General features: G+C 43.0%; 2 protein-coding genes across 4 annotated transcripts; both read right to left on the reverse strand.

Annotated features, from left to right (window-relative positions):
- Positions 1–5,713: 5,713 nt before the first annotated feature.
- Positions 5,714–11,105, reverse strand: LOC110500568 (uncharacterized). Of its 2 annotated transcripts, XM_021577978.3 has the most exons (19): positions 10,990–11,105; positions 10,847–10,902; positions 10,639–10,728; positions 10,258–10,385; positions 9,914–10,057; positions 9,772–9,840; positions 9,498–9,674; positions 9,172–9,268; positions 8,745–8,968; positions 8,418–8,571; positions 8,118–8,329; positions 7,816–7,933; positions 7,425–7,630; positions 7,204–7,321; positions 6,928–7,097; positions 6,394–6,491; positions 6,166–6,281; positions 5,881–6,083; positions 5,714–5,806 (listed from the first exon to the last, which is right to left on the reverse strand). In XM_021577978.3, exons 1-18 carry the CDS (start codon positions 11,010–11,012, stop codon positions 5,911–5,913), a joined length of 2,373 nt encoding a protein of 790 aa, XP_021433653.3. In that variant the 5' UTR covers positions 11,013–11,105; the 3' UTR covers positions 5,714–5,806; positions 5,881–5,910. The 2 variants fall into 2 exon arrangements, with proteins under 2 accessions (XP_021433653.3, XP_090070772.1); XM_090214646.1 differs by lacking the exon at positions 5,714–5,806 and having other exon boundaries at positions 5,880–6,083.
- A 4,771-nt stretch (positions 11,106–15,876) lies between these two features.
- Positions 15,877–21,715, reverse strand: LOC110500566 (uncharacterized). Of its 2 annotated transcripts, XM_036957973.2 has the most exons (19): positions 21,598–21,715; positions 21,442–21,497; positions 21,231–21,320; positions 20,848–20,975; positions 20,503–20,646; positions 20,348–20,416; positions 20,074–20,250; positions 19,750–19,846; positions 19,333–19,556; positions 19,002–19,155; positions 18,706–18,917; positions 17,973–18,090; positions 17,587–17,792; positions 17,378–17,495; positions 17,102–17,271; positions 16,547–16,644; positions 16,317–16,432; positions 16,042–16,235; positions 15,877–15,967 (listed from the first exon to the last, which is right to left on the reverse strand). In XM_036957973.2, the coding sequence occupies exons 1-18, from the start codon at positions 21,618–21,620 to the stop codon at positions 16,072–16,074; spliced, it is 2,364 nt and encodes a 787-aa protein (XP_036813868.2). In that variant the 5' UTR covers positions 21,621–21,715; the 3' UTR covers positions 15,877–15,967; positions 16,042–16,071. The 2 variants fall into 2 exon arrangements, with proteins under 2 accessions (XP_036813868.2, XP_090070773.1); XM_090214647.1 differs by lacking the exon at positions 15,877–15,967 and having other exon boundaries at positions 16,041–16,235.
- Positions 21,716–22,194: the final 479 nt, after the last annotated feature.

The raw sequence follows: 22,194 nt of genomic DNA on the forward strand, positions 1-22,194 counted from the left end.
CATTCAACCTGAACAGTTCCTGAAAGACGAATTAAAGGTAATACCAATCAGGCTTCCATTGTTTTAAAAACGTTATTATAAAACGTATCATAGGCTAGAAGAAGTCCTAACCACTGTAAACCCACAAACACTGCAAGCAGTATAAAGGAAAAGGGACATGCTATACTACCCGTCTAGTTACATTGACTCCAGAGTATGACCCAAGCACTGCTATGTTTCCGTTCCACTCTCTGGAGGATTCCGACTGTATCTCTTCCTTGTTGGGCAGGATATCAACCCTGATAACATGATCTTTAACCCATTTCGATATTAATGAAGCCAACAATAGATATAACGATTGTGTTGATCCAGATTCAAATTTCCTGAGATTTACCAGAAATAAGTGTCACTTGTGATTACTGCAATGTTAAGTAATTTAACAACCTGTATAGCAGTGTACCTAATCCCAAGACAAGTTTATTTTCGACCTTTCGTTTGAACGTTCGCAGGCTTCCTAAAAAAACATGATCACCTTGGTCATTTACCTGTCTTTTCTTAGTCATGAATGTTCCATTGTTGCCCTTTCAGAAACATGGTTGACTGAAGAGACAACCACGTTTATGACATGGCTCATTATAATGCCGTTTGTTCACCAATGTAGAACCTCAACATCTGATAACATTGATGTTGAATCTCTTTTCATAAAAATGACCTGTTCATTTTTTGGTGGTAAAGAAGTGCTAATTGAATGCATCTATCGGCCACCCTGATTCTGACATTCGTAGTTTCATTGATATCCTTGCATCAACCTTGGATTTGATTAATAATTAAGATACAATGTGTTTTCTAATGGGTGATTACAACATACATTTATTTAAAAGTGATAACCACTCACTGACATCAGACTTTTTGAATAATTTATACTCTAGCGATCTGTATTCCCTCATCTATAAACTCACGCGAGTGACCAGTTAGTTCACCTGCCGCCCTTATTGATAATATTTTGAATGATGTGGTTAATACAGGTATATTTTACATTAACATTTCTGATTACTTTCCAATTTTCCACTTCTCTTTGGCAGCTGGAAATGAACAGGTGGGAATATTTAGTAGCATTAAATGTAGAATATTTAACTACAGTAATTGTGAGCGCTTTAAGATGTTGATTGATGATATTTATTGGAAAAAATAATTATAATCAGGCCGATGTGGAGTCTGCTTACCAGACTTTAACCTTGGTTTACAACCGATCTCAAATAATCCAGTTTAAAACAATAAAACAATTCTCACAAATCCCTCTCCCCTAAACTCTGCAAATTTACTCACCTACTTTGGATATCCCCCCAAATATATTTGACTAACAAATTCCAAGAATCCTTAAGTATTAAGTCAACTTGGAAAATCGTTTATCAACTGTTGAGTTCTAAAAAGGCATCGACAACAAACCCATTTCAATGTATTGTTGGAAATAAGACTTATAGTGACCCTGATGTTATTTCATGTGAATTTAATATTTTTTGGGTGAATGTGGGTTCTTCTATGTCAAAGAAAACTGATGGAAATCCCTTGGATTACATTTAAGGGACATTTCCCTTCTCTGCTTTAGTTTGACCCCCCTGAAGTAATGTAGGTGATGCGGTATTGGTCATTTAAAGATATCAGCAGCAGGTCATGATGAGATTGGTCTTCCTCGATCACTGAGCTGCTGACATATGTCTTCACCAAATCTATGCAAACTGGTATTGTTCCTAAAGATGAGGAAAATGGTCAGTTATCCCCCTCTATAAATCTGGGGATCCAAGATCTTTTCCAAATTATCACCCAATATCTATACTACCATGTTTTTCAAAAAATCTTAGAAAAATCGGTGTATAAGAGAATGTTGACACATTTAAATCAACATTTTATTCTATATGAGCACCAATATGGTTTTCATAAAAACTTCACCACAGATATGGAAAAAAACAACAGTTTTCAGCTGTGCTAACATAATTGCAAAATGGTTTTCAAATGATCAATTAGTCTTTTAAAATTATAAACTTGGATTAGCTAACACAATGTGCCATTGGAACACAGGAGTGATGGTTGCTGATAATGGGCCTCTGTACACCTATGTACATATTCCTTTAAAAATCAGCCGTTTCCAGACACAGTAGTCATTTACAATGTCTACACTGTATTTCTGATCAATTCAATGTTAATTTAATGGACAAAAAATTTGCTTTTCTTTCAAAAACAAGGACATTTCTATGTGACCACACATTTTTGAACGTTAGTCTATATATTGTGTATAGTTTTTTTGTGGTGTGGTGTGGCATACCTTTTAAATATATATATATATATTTTAATCTTCATTGCTGTTTATTTTCTTTGGTGCAAGTTGCTCACTGCTTTTCTACCCTCTTAGGAGGACAAGGTGTTCACCTTTAACTTCAACTTGTTCATGACTGGTCCTGGTCAGTTCCTGGATGGGAGACCAGATGCTGCTGGAAGGGGTGTTGGAGGGCCAGTAGGAGGCACTCTTTCCTCTGGTCTAAAAAAATATCCCAATGCCCCAGGGCAGTGATTGGGGACACTGCCCTGTGTCGGGTGCCGTCTTTCGGATGGGACATTAAACGGGTGTCCTGACTCTCTGAGGTCATTAACGATCCAATGGCACTTATCGTAAGAGTAGGGGTGTTAACCCCGGTGTCCTGGCTAAATTCCCAATCAGGCCCTCAAACCATCACGGTCACCTAATAATCCCCAGTTTACAATTGGCTCATTAATCCCCCTCCTCTCCCCTGTAACTATTCCCCAGGTCGTTGCTGCAAATGAGAACGTGGTCTCGGTCAACTTACCTGGTAAAATAATGGATAAATAAATAAAACTAAACGACAGTGGAGACAAGCTACACCATATCTAACACCTGGTCTCCTCTGCCCTAGTCTCCAGAGAAGTTAACTGTGAGCACATCACAGAGGTACTGATCTATGGTTCTATACTGAACCAAAATATAAACGCAACATGCAACGATTTTAAAGACTTTACTGAGTTACAGTTCATATAAGGAAATCAGTCCATTGAAATAAATTCATTAGGCCCTAATCTATGGATTTCACATGAATGGGAATGCAGATACGCATCTGTTGTTCACAGATACCTTTTTTTTTTACAGTAGGAGCGTGAATCAGCAAACCCATCAGTTTCTGCTGTGACCACCATATGCCTCATGCGGTGCGACATATCTCATAGAGTTGATCAGGATGTTGATTGTGGCCTGTGGAATGTTGTCCCACTCCTCTACAATGGCTGTGCGAAGTTGCTGGATATTGGAGGGAACTGAAACACGCTGTCGTACACGTCGATCCAGAGCATCCCAAACATGCTCAATGGGTGACATGTCTAGTGAGTATGCAGGCCAAGGAAGAAATGGGACATTTTCAGCTTCCATGAATTGTCTACAGATCCTTGCGACATTGGGCTGTGCATTACCATGCTGAAGCATGGGGAGATGGCGGCTGATGAATTGCACGACAATGGGCCTCAGGAGCTCGTCACAGTATCTCTGCACATTCAAATTACCATTGATATAATACAATTGTGTTCATTGTCCGTAGTTTATGCCTGCCCATACCATAACCCCACGGCCACTCTGTTCACAACGTTGACATCAGCAAACCGCTCACCCACAAGATGTCTACCATCTGCCCGGTTCATTTGAAACCTGGATTAATCCTTGTAAAGCACACATCTCCAGCATGCCAGTGGCCATTGAAGGTGAGCATTTGCCCACTGAAGTTGGTTACAATGCCAAACTGCAGCCAGGTCAAGACCCTGGTGAGGACTACAAGCATACAGATGATCTTCCCTGAGATTGTATCTGACAGTTTGTGCAGAAATTCAATTGTCTAAACCCACAGTTTCATCAGCTGTCCGGGTAGCTGGTCTCAGATGATCCCGCAGATGAAGAAGCCGGAGGTCATGGGCTGGCGTGGTTACACGTGGTCTGCAGTTGTGAAGCCGGTTGAACAAACTGCCAAATTCTGTAAAACGACATTGAACGCGGCTTATGGTAGAGAAATGAAAATGTAATGTTCTGGCAACAGCTCTGGTGGACGTTCCTGCAATCATGCAAATTGCACACTCCCTCAGAACTTGAGACATCTGTGGCATTGTGTTGTGACAAAACATCACCATTTAGTGGCCTTTTATCCCCAGCGGTTTAATCAGCTTCTCGACATGCCACACCTGTCAGGTGGATGGATTATCTCAGTAAGTTAAAATGCTCACTAACAGGTATAATACATTTGTGCACAAAATGTGAGAAATAAAGTTGTGTATGGAACATTTCAGGGATCTTTTATTTCAGCTCATGAAACTTGGGACCAACACTTTACATGTTATATTTTAGTTCAGTTTCTATAACCCACAATGTATTTGAAAAAGTGGGTAAACTGCCTACCCTCTCAGCAGAGGCAATTCCACACAAACACATGCAAAACAGGTCGCCTACATTAAATATGATCGTTCAATTAAAACATTGACACCCTAGTTCATGAGCTGTCCATAAGTTGAATGCTTGGACTTCAATCATGCGACAGAACACTTTACTTACATTTGTATTAAAGCGTTTGAATTAGAAAATATAAAACTTACGATTCCTGGAACTCTGAAAATGCACCTAAATGCCTACGTTCACATTGGTCTCGCGTTGAGAATAGTTGTGCAGAGAAATCAAGAAAGAAGCCTATGCCATTATATAATCAAATGCTTCTAACCAGAAGCCAACTATAGGCCTACCGTTGTTGATGAGCATTGGTGTCTAGCTGAAGGCTTGTTGTCTGGGGCAATTTGACCAGTCAAATGTGATTCTGATTAGCAAATCACCTACGCCGACACTCAAGTAGCCTGTTAATGACACTTCCAGCAATGAACAAGCTGGACCACCGCCAACTTTAAAGATTTTAATTGGCTCAATCACTTCTACCAGGATGACTTGTGCCAACTGTCGTAGTGCAATCTAGACCTATGCCACGTTCTGATGGGACCAGTTACAATTCAGCATTTCAGTAACATGCAACTTGACACTGGCAGTGTGTTGTGTAAGGTCAGAATTGGGGTACCCGTTAACAGCCTTAAAAGCATCTAGGTAAAATGTGTATAACTCGACAGTGTATGAGCCTTAAATTCTAGGCATAACTAAGTGGTCAGACATACTCATGACAAGTCAACTTAAAATCTAACACCCTTTGCAGTCACAGAAGACATTGTTTCTATAGCATGTCATTGTTCTCTATAGCATATATGCTCAGCTATGCCGGCGTGTGCCATTTCAAGTGAAGTACTATAAAAGCATGTCTACAGAGGCTTTATAAGTTATAGAATGATAAAGGGGAAAGCTGTAATTAAGCCATTAATTTGGGAATACAACTTGCCTCGAGCTTGCATGACTCAATATCTAGTAACACTAGCCTCAACATGGTTAATTATTTTTGATCTCATGGTCATGCCTTGCTACCAAAAAGCAGTCTATGAAGCCGAGTGCTTAAATTAGTCAAGCAGCAGTTAACTGAAAGTGGCCACGGTTAGAACTGCTGAGCACCCCTTAAAAAGGCCAACATGAGTCTTAAGTAACATGAAAGCGTCACAAAGCATTTACCTAGCCAACTTAATTACCAAATAAAGTCCTCACTTGTGATGTAATCCCCAAACTGGATGCAGCCACATCCCATAACAATCAGGACAAGGTACAGATTGTAAGAAAATATTTATTAAGAACCAGACTTAATTATATATTCACAAACACCACAATCACTCCCGATTCAGTCAGTGGTTGCATTAGTTCCTGTGGAGAGAATACAATTAAGTTAGATCTCATCTAGGAATATGACGTGTAGAACAGATTTCTCCATCTCATACCATTGTATGGAGAGTGACTGGGGTCTGGGCCTAAGTGGTTCCTTTAGGTTGGTTCATTTGCCAGCTGAAGACTTTGACGTATTTAGCCCTAGGGTTGATGCCAGGCATTTCCCTCCCAGGACTAAGGCCTGTGTTGGAAGTAGTTGTGGAGGTCAACGGTCTTCTGGTAGTGGGGGTAGTGGGTGGAAAGGTGGGCTGAAATGCTATGATTGGACAGAGAGTCAAGTGTAAAAAGCTGTAGCAGTTTTACCACCCTCTTTAGCTGCACAACTACCCCACACTTACTTTTTACAGGAACTCTAGTCAAGATGGTGCCAACTCCTGGAGAGTCTGCATCAAACCGCCAATAAGCAAACAGCTTGTATAGGTCACTCAATGGATAGACACAACGAACTATAATCCTAAAAAGAGAACTGAACATTAAAGCCACAAGTGCCTGTAGTGAGAATTAATGACTGACGTGAATATTTATTTTAACCAATGAGGCAGTAGATTATCAGTGAAGTCACGTACACAGAGGCAGTATCCCTGGTTTTGACTGGTGCGTTCACAGATTGGCTCTTGTGCTCAACGTTGATCTCATTTTCATAGGTAACATGCTGATGGTCAACCTAGATGACAAGAGGACATCACAAGCCTGAACATAATTCAATGAATATCAAACTGTTGCAAGCCATGTCTAAAAACAGGTGGTTCCCTTGTCAGGCCTCATGAGAAATATAGACGCCTGACAGTCAGTGAATATTTAAATATTCAGCCTGTATGCTGACAGTTTGAGATGGAGGCTTGCTGATCTCGTGGACCGATTCTGCGCCTGAACCAATGACGGGATGCATTGATAACAGCATTAGTTCGCAGGTTATTTGGAAGCATCAGGATTGGGCAATTTCTAAGACATATGTAACCAGAACTAAGTCATGCAGCTGAACAAACTAAGCAAGCTGAGTTCTGGGTTACCAGATTAGACGCTGACAACCTTATTTGAAGTAGTCACTGGTAGGGCCAGTCATTTGAATGATTCAAATTGTATGGGTTGGACAGTTATACCTGGACCCTGGTACCACAGGTGTGGAGTCCAAAGCTAAAGAGAGCCCTGGCGTCATCCGTCTCTTGAGGCCTGCAGGTGGAGTCCAGGAGAAAGGTTCCGTTGGGTTCAGCTCCAGGGATGGCCAGAGTCACATCAGTAACCACTGTCACCACCCCTTCAGTGGAACACACTAGAGAAAGTTGTGTTAGAGCTGGGCTAGAACAAAGTGAATGATCAACACTAAACAGTCAGGCAATAAATTAAGTTGCAGGCAAAGATGAGGCACTAGTAGTTACCTATGACCTCAGTAGTCTGGAAGAGACAAGCTTTGGCCAAGGAACTCTTGACCTCCAAGGTCTTAGGAAGTCGTGAGTGAATTTCAAATGAGCCGTAGAAATGCTTCAAATTGATGTCCTGGGAAAAAAAAAAAAAAAGAGCAGGTACATTTTAAATAATTATAACTCCTACTTGAGCCAACGACAAGTCAATTTGAGCGCTTGACCAATGAGCATCTCACCTTATAAGTGTAGCCAACAGAGAAGAGTGGCACTTCCAGGGTCAGACTATTGCTGTCATTCTGCATGATGTAGCCCCGCTTGGCTGCCAGATTTGTGGTCAGAATGTAGGGGCCAACACCCACCTCCCACAGGTAGTCAAATGGCTTATGGTCCATCTGGAAACTGATGCTTTTCTCATTGCAGACGCCTTTGAAGACCGGAGGAACTGACGAAGAGAAGGTCGGCCCAATAGTTTAGTCAATAGTGCCAAAATGACATCAGGGGTAAACAGTGGTAGATCGCTGGACTGCGTCCACGTTAGGCAGTGGTCAGAACCAGAAGGCTCGGGAAGACCATCTTGAGAAATAGCATTCCATCCCAGGTCTCTTACTAAAGTTCAAGTCAACTTACAGACATCATTGAACTGAGCCACAACTGAGGCCAGGTAGTAGAAGGGCTCCTCTTGAGGCAGGATGACCAATGTGTAGTTGATGTCCATCGAGAACTGAAGAAGCCCCTCTGGAGAGTACTATGGATATGAACACTCATTGAGAAACAAAATCTTACAGCCACATATTAGGGGTGAATCTGAAGTCCCCAAAACCCATTGGAAAATGTTGAGGAACCTTGGATCTCCTCCAATGAGAAGTCACAAGGAAATACTGAGAAAGACCAGTAGTTCATTAGAGAGTAAACACAAATATTCTCTTTACCAGCTTGTGAACAGCAGCATCCTCAAATGGCAGCCTGAGAATGTAGGCATGAAGGTTACTATTGGGCTGGGGGACCATGGTTATGACGAGGCCACTTTTAGTTGCCTCTAGTATGGTGAAGTTGTGACCATTGAGTGTCACAGCCACCAGGTCAACATCGTAGTAGAGGTTCCCCAGGTAAACAGTAAACACACGATCCTCAAGGACTGTTTCTGTGATGGGAGAAAGACAACAGGGTCATTAGCAATCATGACCATGGAGCTGAAGATCCACTTCGGATTGGCTAGTAGAACTCCTTACGGTTAATGATGGAGAGGTGCTGGATCAGAAGAGGTGTGTTCATGGGCCTGTGGAGGCGGAGTCTGGTCTCCACACCACAGTCGTCAAGAAAGATTTGTTCATAGTAGAGATGGACCACATAGACCTCATGGTACATGTTGCCCATCACAAAGCTCTGGAAGAGTTGAAACCATTATGAAGCATCTGCCATTGGGTTATATGGTACAAAGTAGAATATGCAAGGTGTACAGAGGACATGACTGAAGCCATTTGCAGCTTCTCTACATCAGAATACAAGGTAAGCGTCTCCATGGCAATTGTCAGATGCCAGCCTAGTATGCTACTGACTTTTCTGTATCCTCCGGCAGCGTTGAAAGGGATGCTGATCTGGACAGTGGTGTCACTGATGTCCAGGCTGTAGCCTCGCTCTGCTGTGATGGGCTCATCCAGGAGCTGACCATCCACCCCCATTGAGATCTTGATGCTCTCCAACCCAGAGAGGCCAGAGACCAGTGGGGACAGCAGAGTGGGGGTCTGCCAGACCAGCCCCACCCCATCATACATCCCTTCATCTGGAAAGAGATTACAAGTGTTAAGAACCAGTGAGCAATTCTTCCTCTGCAACCGAGTGATCAAAACATGTCACAGATCTGAAATGACTTCATAGGTGAAAGTATTATTTGCTTAACTGAGCCATCACTATTGCTTAAGACAATCCAGTCCCTTCAGGTCGGATCCTTGATTATGTGAAACCTGATATTGCACTGGAACTTACTAGTGCTGCACGCAACAATCCAGTCCACCATCATAACCACCCATCTCTGCCTGGAGAACAGTATGGGATGGACCACCTCCACCACTGAACCATTGATCTGGAATTGAAGAATGATTTAGTGTACTTGCCAACAGTACAAAAGGGGCATTTCAGTAGTCTAAATAAGTGGCTTCCTTCCCACCCTGCATAACCCTGGTTTTAAACATTACGCAATGTAAAACCCTGTTGGAATACAGCCACCAGTCTACGTCGTTAATGTCAAATTAAGTAAGCCTGAAGACAACCAAGATAAAGGAAGCCATTGAACAGGACATTTAAATCCTCACCATGGAGACAGACCCCATGACAGACCGTGGTGTGTAGGGTGAGCGGAACACCAGTCTCCCCTTGGTGAGGTGGAAAACGTAGCCCAGCTCACGAGCCTCTGAGAATGACATGGGAATCAGCTGCTGCCCCTCCTGCTGGAACATCACCTGCCAGGTAGACGTGGCAGAGCTGTGGGCCTGATGGGGAACAAGAGACAAGGCAAGCATGGTGGTATTGGGGACAAACTGGTGGAGCTCATCTAATTGAGAATTTGCCAAATAGCCTTTAGCTTACTTTAGCAAGGGCAGCAGTCCAGGCATCCGTTGTACCAGACAGACAGGAAACGTCACTCCTCATTGACACCTACAGGGTAACATAACACTCTCCTATATAAACACAAGCCCACCTCCACGAGCCCTGATCCATGCATCAGTACCTCCATATAGTTCTCCTCGCAGCTGACTTCTCTGGGGGACCAGGGTAGAGGGAGGAAGCAGGTTGCATTCACAGTGTAGGTGGTTTCCGCTCCACTTGCAGCAGTGGTGATCAAGTTAAAGCTAAAAGTGAACACCTCATCGTCCTAAGATACAAAAACACCTTCAACTGAGATACCTGGTAGCAATTTCACTATAAAATATCTTTGAAAAACCCTCTAATGGGCACAAATGTCAATTCAATGTCAACTTCACATTGGTTCAATGTAATTGAAATGTTGATTTAACCAGTGTGCCCATGGGTTGTGGCTTTGAAAAGACCACAATGCACAGAAAATATATGAACCTGGTTGTCAGTGTGGCAGGAGAAGTAAGAGGCTCTGAGTACAGCATGGCCAGGCAGAGGGAGGATACTGAACATGTAGCCACACTCTGACCCATACTGCTTAGTGATGGGGTGAACGCCGTCAGCATCTAGATAGGGGTAAAGAACTGGGTCAAATCAAATTTCAATATGCTCAAGGCCAATACTAAATAAAAATCTGTTTATTCTTAAGTGTTCCAACAGGCACAGTGAGAGAGACTGAAATATACTGCAGGGAGAGACTTCCTGTCAGCACCAGCTACCAAACCCTGGCCAAGACATGTTAAGATGCCAGGTTCATAAGCTGACCAAGCCTGGTTTCAGGCCCATTTTACATCAGAATTAAGGTTAAAACCTACTTACCAACCGCTTCAAAGCGAGGTTCGTTCCCAGCAAATTGGAGTTGGGTTGTTACCAACATGTATCGATCCCGACACGCAGTCTCAATGGCCCCTATATAGACACAAGGTGAGAATCTGAAGGGTGGAAGCTATATGATTCTCACCAACAAGTCATACCAGTGTTCTATAGCTTGTATAAAGGCTAATCTGACCCAATTTAAGTTTCTTACCTCTTGGAAGGTCAGAACATCTTACACTAGGCCATACAGACAGGAGTACAACTACTCTGTAAGAAAAACAATAGCACATGTCAATAAAGGTTGCCAGCATCAAAACACTTATTCAAAACATTTAAGCCCACCACCAAACTTACCCCAACCAACACCCAAAAGCCATTGCCACTGAGCAGTAGAAGTGTCTAACCAGGAACAGCTAGTAAACTACACCTGCTAGTTAACACAACATCAACTATCACGTACTGACAATATACTAGACAAAACAACAGTTGATGAGTAGCATGTTCTCTTTCTGTCACTTTTATATGCGGGTGATGCTGTGATTGAGGTAATTAATTAGCTAATTGGGTCACATGGTTGGCCAGCTTGCCAGAGCCTAGGGGCGCAGCTAAATAGTCTGAAGTGGATTCCTCTACTCATCTTCTCTCCTTCCCCCTTTCTTAGGATGTGTTTTCCATCTCCACTGAACAACAATATAAACGGATCATGTAAAGTGTTGGTTCCATGTTTCATGAACAGAAATAAAATATCACAGACATTTTCCATACAAACAAAAAGCTTATTTCTATCAAACTTTGTGCACAAATTTGTTTACATCCCTGTTAGTGACCATTTCTCCTTTGCCAAGATAATCCATCCACTTGACAGCTGTGGCATATCACAAAGCTGATTAAACAGCATGATCATTACACAGGTACACCTTGTGCTGGGGACAATAAAAGGCCACTCTGAAATTTGTCACACAACACAATGCCACAGATATCTCAAGTTTTGGAGGAGAGTGCAATTGGCATGCTGACTGCAAGAATGTCCACCAGAGCTGTTGCCAGAGAATTGAATGTTCATTTCTCTACCATAAGCCGTATCCATCCGGCATTACAACCACAGATCATGAGTAAGGCGTTGTAGTGGGCGAGTGGTTTACTGATGTCAACGTTGTGAACCGAGTGCCCATGGTGGCGGTGGGGTTATGGTAGGGGCGGCATAAGCTACGGACAATGAACACAATTGCATTTTATCTATGGCAATTTGACCCCACTCTGGGATGCTGACCTTCTAGGCAGAGTTTCAAAGGAAAAGCCATATCTCATACTGGCCAATAAAAAGAAAAGATTAACATGGGCAAAAGAACACAGACACTGGACATTAGAACTCTGCCTAGAAGGCCAGCATCCTGGAGTCGCCTCTTCACTGTTGAGACTGGTGTTTTGCGGGTACTATTTAATGAAGCTGCCAGTTGAGGACTTGTGAGGTGTCTGTTTCTCACACTATACACTAATGTACTGTACTTGTCCTTTTGCTCAGTTGTGCACCGGGGCCTCCCACTCCTGTTTCTATTCTGGTTAGAGCCAGTTTGCGCTGTATTGTGAAGGGAGTAGTGCACAGCGTTGCACCAGATCTTCAGTTTCTTGGCAATTTCTCACATGGCATAGCCTTCATGTCTCAGAACAAGAAAAGACTGATGAGTTTCAGAAGAAAGTTCTTTGTTTCTGGCCATTTTGAGCCTGTAGTCGAACCCACAAATGCTGATGCTCCAGATACTCAACTAGTCCAAAGAAGAGCAGTTTTATTGCTTCTTTAATCAGCATTTTTTAAACAGTTTTCAGCTGTGCTAACATAATTGCAAAAGGGTTTTCAAATGATCAATTAGCATTTTAAAATAATAAACTTGGATTAGCTAACACAACGTGCCATTGGAACACAGGAGTGATGGTTGCTGATAATGGGCCTCTGTACGCCTATGTAGATATTCCTTTAAAAATCAGCTGTTTCCAGACACAGTAGTCATTTACAACGTCTACACTGTATTTCTGATAAATTTTATGTTATTTTAATGGACAAAAAATGTGCTTTTCTTTCAAAAACAAGGACATTTCTATGTGACCCCAAATCTTTGAACGGTAGTGTATATATTGTGTATAGTTTTTTTGTGGTGTGGTTTTCTCTAAGCCCATGGGCTTCCAACCACACCATTTAAATGTTTTATTTTTTATTTTTTTATTTATATTTTAATCTTCATTGTTGTTTATTTTCTTTGGTGCAAGTTGCTCAATGCTTTTCTACCCTCTTAGGAGGACACGGTGTTCACCTTTAACTTCAACTTGTTCATGACTAACAACAGTGGAGACAAGCTACACCATATCTGACACCTGGTCTCCTCTGTCCTAGTCTCCAGAGAAGTTAGCTGTGAGCACATCACAGAGGTACTGATCTATGGTTCTATACTGAACCAAAATATAAACGCAACATGCAACGATTTCAAAGATTGTACTGTGTTAGTGTTTTTTTAAACATTTTATTTTAACCTTTCTTTAACTAGGCAAGTCAGTTAAGACAAATTCTTATTTTCAATGACGGCCTACCAGGGAACAGTGGGTTATAACTGCCTGTTCAGGGGCAGAAGGACAGATTTGTACCTTGTCAGCTCGGGGATTTGAATTTGCAACCTTTCAGTTACTAGTCCAACGCTGGAACCACTAGGCTACCCTGCCGAATCCAGTCCATTGAAATAAATAAATTAGGCCCTAATCTATGGATTTCACATGAATTCAGATATGCATCTGTTGTTCAGAGATGCTTTTTAAAAAAAGTAGGAGCGTGAATCAGCAAACCCATCAGTTTCTGCTGTGACCACCATATGCCTCGTGCGACACATCTCATAGAGTTGATCTGGCTGTTGATTGTGGCCTGTGGAATGTTGTCCCACTCCTCTACAATGGCTGTGCGAAGTTGTTGGATATCGGAGGGAACTGAAACACGCTGTCGTACACGTCGATCCAGAGCATCCCAAACATGCTCAATGGGTGACGTCTGGTGAGTATGCAGGCCAATGAAGAAATAGGACATTTTCAGCTTCCATGAATTGTCTACAGATCCTTGCGACATTGGGCCGTGCATGACCATGCTGAAACATGGGGTGATGGCGGCTGATGAATGGCACGACAATGGGCCTCAGGAGCTCGTCACAGTATCTCTGCACATTCAAATTACCATTGATATGATACAATTGTTTTCATTGTCCGTAGCTTATGCCTGCCCATACCATAACCCCACGGCCACTCTGTTGACATCAGCAAACCGCTCACCCACAAGATGTCTACCATCTGCCCGGTTCATTTGAAACCTGGATTAATCCTTGTAAAGCACACATCTCCAGCATGCCAGTGGCCATTGAATGTGAGCATTTGCCCACTGAAGTTGGTTACAATGCCAAACTGCAGCCAGGTCAAGACCCTGGTGAGGACTACAAGCATACAGATGATCTTCCCTGAGATTGTATCTGACAGTTTGTGCAGAAATTCATCAATTGTCTAAACCGACAGTGTCATCAGCTGTCCGGGTATCTGGTCTCAGATGATCCCGCAGATGAAGAAGCCGGAGGTCATGGGCTGGCGTGGTTACACGTGGTCGGCAGGGTGAAGCGGGTTGAACAAACTGCCAAATTCTGTAAAACGACATTGAACGCGGCTTATGGCAGAGAAATGAAAATGTAATGTTCTGGCAACAGCTCTGGTGGACGTTCCTGCAATCATGCAAATTGCACACTCCCTCATAACTTGAGACATGTGGCATTGTGTTGTGACAACAATCACCATTTAGTAGCCTTTTATCCCCAGTGGTTTAATCAGCTTCTCGACATGCCACACCTGTCAGGTGGAGGGATTATCTCTGCAAAGTTGAAATGCTCACTGGTATGTAAATAATTTGTGCACATAACATGAAATAAGCTTTGTGTGTATGGAACATTTCAGGGATCTTTTATTTCAGCTCATGAAACCAACACTTTCCGTTATTTATATTTCTGTTCATTTTCAGTCCATATACCCACAATGTATTTGTCTAAAAAAAGTGGGTAAACTGCCTACCCTCTCAGAGGTAATTTTACACAAACACATGCAAAACAGGTAGCCTACATTAAATATACGAGTTCAATCAAAACGACGACACCCTAGCTCATGAGCTGCCCATAAGTTATGAGTTGAATGCTTGGCGTTTTCACCGATCATGCTACAAAACACCTTTCATTACATTGTTTTGTAACTAAGTTTTTGAATTAGAAAATCTCTGAAAATGCCTACAGTCACATTTGTCTCAGAACAGTTGTGTAAACAAATCCAAAAATAGGCCTATGCCATTGCATAATCAAATGCTTCCAACCAAACTACAGGCCTACCATTGTTGGATGAGCATTGGTGTCTAGCTGAAGGCTAGTTGTCTGGAGCAATTTGACCAGTCAAATGTGTTTGATTATCAAATCACCTACGCCGACACTCAAGTAACCAACTTTAAAGATTCTAATTGGCTGAATCACTTCTACCAGGATAGGACTTGTGCCAACTGTCGTAGTACAATCTAGACCTATGCCACGTTCTGATGGGACCAATTACAATTTAGCATTTCAGTCACAACTTGACACTGGCTGATGCAGTGTGCTGTGTAAGGTCAGAATTGGGGTACCTTAAGCCTTAAAGCATCCAGGTTAAAATGTGTAACTTGACAGTGTATGAGCCTTAAATTCTAGGCATAACCAAGTGGTCAGACACTCAAACACCCTTTGAATTCAGACATTGAAACAGCATGGTAAATAAACAGCAGCAATAGCCTTATATTGTTCTGTCTACAGAGGCTTTAAGTTATAGGATGAGTAGGAGTCATCTGTAGTTACCCATTGATTTGGACTAATATAGCTTAATGCCACGAGCTTGCTTTACTCCATTTCTAGTAACACTAGCCTCAACATGGTCACACCTTGCTGCCAAAATGCAGTTTATGGAGCCGTGTGTTTAGATTATTCAGGCCCCATCCTGCAGCAGTTGAGCAAAAGTGGCAGGGTGGTCACAGTTAGAATTGCTGATCACCCCTTAAAGGCCAACATGCGTCGTAAGTGACTGGAATGAAAGATATTCAAATACGTCGCACAAAGCATTTACCTAGCCAACTTAGTTACCAAATAAAGTCCTCACTTGTGATATAATCCCCAAACTGGATGCAGCCACATCTCATAACAATCAGGACAAGGTACAGATTGTAAGAAAATATTTATTAAGAACCAGACTGAATTATATTCACAAACACCGCAATCACTCCCGATTCAGTCAGTGGTTGCATTAGTTCCTGTGGAGAGAATAAAATTAAGTTAGATCTCATCTAGGAATATGACGTGTAGAACAGATTTCTCCATCTCATACCATTGTATGGAGAGTGACTGGGGTCTGGGCCTAAGTGGTTCCTTTAGGTTGGTTCATTTGCCAGCTGAAGACTTTGACGTATTTAGCCCTAGGGTTGATGCCAGGCATTTGCCTCCCAGGACTAAGGCCTGTGTTGGAAGTAGTTGTGGAGGTCAACGGTCTTCTGGTAGTGGGTGGTAAGGTGGGCTGAAATGCTATGATTGGACAGAGAGTCAGGTGTAAAAGCTGTAGCAGTTTTACCACCCTCTTTAGCTGCACAACTACCGCACACTTACTTTTTACAGGAACTCTAGTCAAGATGGTGCCAACACCTGGAGAGTCTGCCTCAAACCGCCAATATGCAAACAGCTTGTATAGGTCACTCAGTGGATAGACACACCGAACTGTCACCCTAAAAAGAGAACTGAACATTAAAGCCACAAGTGCCTGTAGAGGGAGTTAATGACTGACGTAAATATTTTTAATTCAACCAATGAGGTAGTAGATTATCAGTGAAGTCACGTACACAGAGGCAGTATCCCTGGTTTTGACTGGAGCGTTCACAGATTGGCTCTTGTACTCAACGTCGATATCATTTTCGTAGGTAACATGCTGATGGTCAACCTAGATGACAAGCGACATCACAAGCCTGAACATGATTCATTGAATATCAAACTGTTGCAAGCCATGTCTAAAAACGAAATGGTTGTTCCCTTGTCAGGCCTCATGAGAAATATAGACACCTGTCAGTCAAAGTCTGAATATTATTTTAAATATTCAGCCTGTATGCTGACGGTTTGAGATGGATTGCTGATCTCGTGGACCGATTCTGCGCCTGAACCAATGACGGGATGCCTTGATAACAGCAGTAGTTCCGGCGTTTATTTTGCAGGTTATTTGGACGCATCAGGATTGGGCAATTTCTAAGACATATGTAACCAGAACTAAGTCATGCAGCTGAACAAACTAAGCAAGCTGAGTTCTGGGTTACCAGATTAGATGCTGACAACCTTATTTGAAGTAGTCACTGGTAGGGCCAGTCACTTGAATGATTCAAATTGTATGGGTTGGACAGTTATACCTGGACCCTGGTACCACAGGTGTGGAGTCCAAAGCTAAAGAGCACCCTGGTGTCATCCGTCTCTTGAGGCCTGCAGGTGGAGTCCAGGAGAAAGGTTCCGTTGGGTTCAGCTCCAGGGATGGCCAGAGTCACATCAGTAACCACTGTCACCACCCCTTCAGTGGAACACACTAGAGAAAGTTGTGTTAGAGCTGGGCTAGAACAAAGTGAATGATCAACACTAAACAGTCAGGCAATAAATTAAGTTGCAGGCAAAGATGAGGCACTAGTAGTTACCTATGATCTCAGTAGTCTGGAAGAGACAAGCTTTGGCCAAGGAACTCTTGACCTCCAAGGTCTTAGGAAGTCGTGAGTGAATTTCAAATGTGCCGTAGAAATGCTTCAAATTGATGTCCTGGGAAAAAAAAAAGAGAAGGTACATTTTAAATAATTATAACTCCTACTTGAGCCAACGACAAGTCAATTTAAGCGCTTGACCATCTCACCTTATAAGTGTAGCCAACAGAGAAGAGGGGCACTTCCAGGTTCAGACTCTTGCTGTCATTCTGCATGATGTAGCCCCGCTTGGCTGCCAGATTTGTGGTCAGAATGTAAGGGCCAACACCCACCTCCCACAGGTAGTCAAATGGCTTATGGTCCATCTGGAAACTGATGCTTTTCTCATTGCAGACGCCTTTGAATACCGGAGGAACTGACGAAGAGAAGATCGGCCCAATAGTTTAGTCAATAGTGCCAAAATGACATCAGGGGTAAACAGTGGTAGATCGCTGGGCTGCGTCCACGTTAGGCAGTGGTCAGAACCAGAAGGCTCGGAAGACTGAGAAATATCACTTCCAGCCCAGGTCTCTTACTAAAGTTCAAGTCAACTTACAGACATCATTGAACTGAGCCACGACTGAGGCCAGGTAGTAGAAGGGCTCCTCTTGAGGCAGGATTACCAACGTGTAGTTGATGTCCAACGAGAACTGAAGAAGCCCCTCTGGAGAGTACTATGGATATGAACACTCATTGAGAAACAAAATCTTACAGCCACATATTAGGGGTGAATCTGAGGTCCCCAAAACCCATTGGAAAATGTTGAGGAACCTTGGATCTCCTCCAATGAGAAGTGTCATGAGAATTTTCTATCCCAATGATTATAACTACAAGCATGCTTTGACCAATTCCCGAGGTTTGTAAGACCCTGGGTTTAATAAATAGGAAAAGACTCAGCTTATGCAAAAGGTACTCCTTTATTCACGAGAAGGTGCTAAGAAACCTATAATGCGCACAGCCTTCTATATAACTCCTACAAGTGCATCTGTTCCTCCATGGGAGGGAACTTTCTCCTGTCCTTGGTCTCACAGTACTAACACATGCGTTTTCAGTTCCTCTTTATCACACAAAACACAATGTTCCCACTGTCTCACAATATTCTAGTATTGTGTCTAAACACATCGTCTAAGCTTCTGTATTTATTAGGGTGAAATACTTAGTCATAACTCTTAATGTCATTCAGATTCTCTTACTACTTTAAACGTAAATTCCCTTATCAAGAAGTCATGAGGAAATACTGAGAAAAACCACAGTAGTTCATTAGAGAATAAAAATAAGTATTTCTTTACCAGCTTGTGAACAACGGCATCCTCAAATGGCACCCTGAGAATGTAGGCATGTAGGGTACTATTGGGCTGGGGGACCATGGTTATGACGAGGCCACTTTTATTCGCCTCTAGTATGGTGAAGTTGTGACCATTGAGCGTCACAGCCACCAGGTCAACATCGTAGGAGAGGTTCCCCAGGTAAACGGTAAACACACGATCCTCAAGGACCGTTTCTGTGGTTGGGGGGGTGACAAGTGTCATTAGCAATTATGACCATGGAGCTGAAGAGCCACTTCGGATAGGCTAGCAGAACTTACGGTTAATGATGGAGAGGTGCTGGATCAGAAGGGGTGTGTTCATGGGCCTGTGGAGGCGGAGTCTGGTCTCCACACCACAGTCATCAAGAAAGATTTGTTCATAGTAGAGATGGACCACATAGAACTCACGGTACATGTTGCCCATCACAAAGCTCTGGAAGAGTTGAAACCGTTATGAAGCATCTGCCATTAGGTTATATGGTACAAAGTAGAATATTCAAGGTGTACAGAGGACATGAGTGACTGAAGCCATTTGCAGCTTCTCTGCATCAGAATACAAGGTAAGCGTCTGCATGTGAAAGGTCAGATGCCGGCCTAGTAAGCTACTGACTTTTCTGTATCCTCCGGTAGCATTGAAGGGGATGCTGATCTGGACAGTGGTGTCACTGATGTCCAGGCTGTAGCCTCGCTCTGATGGGATGGGCTCATCCAGGAGCTGCCCATCCACCCCCATTGAGATCTTGATGCTCTCCAACCCAGAGAGGCCAGAGACCAGCGGGGACAGCAGAGTGGGGGTCTGCCAGACTAGCCCCACCCCATCATACATCCCTTCATCTGGAAAGAGATTACAAGTGTTAAGACCCTGTGAGCAATTCTTCCTCTGCAACTGAGTGATCAAAACATGTCACAGATCTGAAATGACTTCATAGGTGAAAGTATTATTTGCTTAACTGAGCCATCACTATTGCTTAGGACAATCAGGTCTGATCCTTGATTATGTGGAACCCGATATTGCACTGGAACTTACTAGTGCTGCACGCAACAATCCAGTCCACCATCATAACCACCCATCTCTGCCTGGAGAACAGTATGGGATGGACCACCTCCACAACTGAACCATTGATCTGGAAGTGAATGGATTTAGTGTACTTGCCAACAGTACAAAAGGGGCATTTCAGTAGTCTAAATAAGTGGCTTCCTTCCCACCCTGCATAACCCTGGTTTTAAACATTACTCAATGTAAAACCCTCTTGGAATACAGCCACCAGTCTAGGTCGTTAATGTCAAATTAAGTAAGCCTGAAGACAACCAAGATAAAGGAAGCCATTGAACAGGACATTTAAATCCTCACCATGGAGACAGACCCCATGACAGACCGTGGTGTGTAGGGTGAGCGGAACACCAGTCTCCCCTTGGTGAGGTGGAACACGTAGCCCAGCTCACGAGCCTCTGAGAATGACATGGGAATCAGCTGCTGCCCCTCCTGCTGGAACATCACCTGCCAGGTAGATGTGGCAGAGCTGTGGGCCTGATGGGGAACAAGAGACAGGGCATGCATGGTGGTATTGGGGACAAACTGGTGGAGCTCATCTAATTGAGAATTTGCCAAATAGCCTTTAGCTTACTTTAGCAAGGGCAGCAGTCCAGGCATCCGTTGTACCAGACAGACACGAAACGTCACTCCTCATTGACACCTACAGGGTAACATAACACTCTCCTATATAAACACAAGCCCACCTCCACGAGCCCTGATACACAGTCTAGATCCATGCATCAGTACCTCCATATAGTTCTCCTCGCAGCTGACTTCTCTGGGGGACCAGGGTAGAGGGAGGGAGCAGGTTGCAGTCACAGAGTAGGTGGCTTCCACGCCATTCGCATCAATTGTGATCAAGTTAAAGCTAAAAGTGAACACCTCATCGTCCTAAGATACAAAAAGACCTTCAACTGAGATACCTGGTAGTAATTTAACTAGAAAATATAGCTTAAAAGCCCTTCCCATGGGCACAGATATCAACTCAATGGCTACTCCACATTGGTTCAATGTAATTGAAATGTTGATTTAACCAGTGTGCCCATGGGTTGTGGCTTTGAAAAGACCACAATGCACAGAAAATATATGAACCTGGTTGTCAGTGTGGCAGGAGAAGTAGGAGGCTCTGAGTTCAGCATGGCCAGGCAGAGGGAGGATACTGAACATGTAGCCACACTCTGACCCATACTGCTTAGTGATGGGGTGAACGCCGTCAGCATCTAGATAAGGGTAAAGCACTGGGTCAAATCAAATGATTACAATATGCTCAAGTCCAATACTAAATAAAAATCAGTTTATTCTTAAGTGTTCCAACAGGCACAGTGAGAGACTGAAATATACTGCAGGGAGAGACTTCCTGTCAGCACCAGCTACCAAACCCTGGCCAAGACATGTTAAGATGCCAGGTTCATAAGCTGACCAAGCCTGGTTTCAGGCCCATTTTACATCAGAATTAAGGTTAAAAGCCTACTTACCAACCGCTTCAAAGCGAGGTTTGTTCCCAGCAAATGAGAGTTGGGTTGTTACCAACAGGTATCGATCCCGGCATGCAGTCTCAACGGCCCCTATAAAAAAGACACAAGGTGAGAATCTGAAGGGTGGAAGCTATATGATTCTGACCAACAAGTCATACCAGTGTTCTATAGCTTGTATAAAGGCTAATCTGACCCAATTTAAGTTTCTTACCTCTTGGAAGGTCAGAACATCTTACACTAGGCCATACAGACAGGAGTACAACTACTCTGTAAGAAAAACAATAGCACATGTCAATAAAGGTTGCCAGCGTCAAAACACTTATTCAAATCACTTATTCAAAACATTTAAGCCCACCACCAAACTTACCCCACCCAACACCCGAAATCCATTGCTCCGTAGAAGTGTCTAACCCTAGCCAGGAACAGCTAGTAAACTACACCTGCTAGTTAACACAACATCAACTATCACGTACTGACAGTATCCTAGTCAAAACAACAGTTGATGAGTAGCATGTTCTCTGGCACTTTTATATGGGGGTGGTGCTGTGATTGAGGTAATTAATTAGCTAATTGGGTCACATGGTTGGTCATCTTGCCAGAGCCTAGGGGCGCAGCTAAATAGTCTGAAGTGGATTCGTCTCCTCATCTCTTCTCCTTCCCCCTTTCTTAGGATGTGTTTCCATCTCCACTGAATAACAATATAAACGGATCATGTAAAGTGTTGGTTCCATGTTTCATGAGCAGTAATAAAATATCACAGACATTTTCCATACGAACGAAAAGCTTATTTCTATCAAACTTTGTGCACAAATTTGTTTACATCCCTGTTAGTGAGCATTTCTCCTTTGCCAAGATAATCCATCCACTTGACAGCTGTGGCATATCAAGAAGCTGATTAAACAGCATGATCATTACACAGGTACACCTTGTGCTGGGGACAATAAAAGGCCACTCTAAAATTTGT

Source organism: Oncorhynchus mykiss, chromosome 21 (genome assembly GCF_057628025.1).
Source record: "Oncorhynchus mykiss isolate SJ-2025 chromosome 21, ASM5762802v1, whole genome shotgun sequence".
Lineage (NCBI taxonomy): Eukaryota > Metazoa > Chordata > Actinopteri > Salmoniformes > Salmonidae > Oncorhynchus > Oncorhynchus mykiss.

What these genes read in the sequence shown, in the direction of transcription:
- LOC110500568 (XM_021577978.3), bottom strand. Translation starts at nt 11,012, where the DNA reads ATGGCTTTTGGGTGTTGGTTGGG. An exon ending in GCTTTTGGGTGTTGGTTGGG is followed by an intron (nt 10,903 to 10,989) that starts GTAAGTTTGGTG and finishes TTTTTCTTACAG; the next exon opens with AGTAGTTGTACTCCTGTCTG. An exon ending in CTGTTGGCTACACTTATAAG is followed by an intron (nt 7,322 to 7,424) that starts GTGAGATGCTCA and finishes TTTTTTTCCCAG; the next exon opens with GACATCAATTTGAAGCATTT.
- LOC110500566 (XM_036957973.2), bottom strand. Translation starts at nt 21,620, where the DNA reads ATGGATTTCGGGTGTTGGGTGGG. An exon ending in GCGAGGAGAACTATATGGAG is followed by an intron (nt 20,417 to 20,502) that starts GTACTGATGCAT and finishes GTTACCCTGTAG; the next exon opens with GTGTCAATGAGGAGTGACGT. An exon ending in GACTAGAGTTCCTGTAAAAA is followed by an intron (nt 16,236 to 16,316) that starts GTAAGTGTGCGG and finishes GTCCAATCATAG; the next exon opens with CATTTCAGCCCACCTTACCA.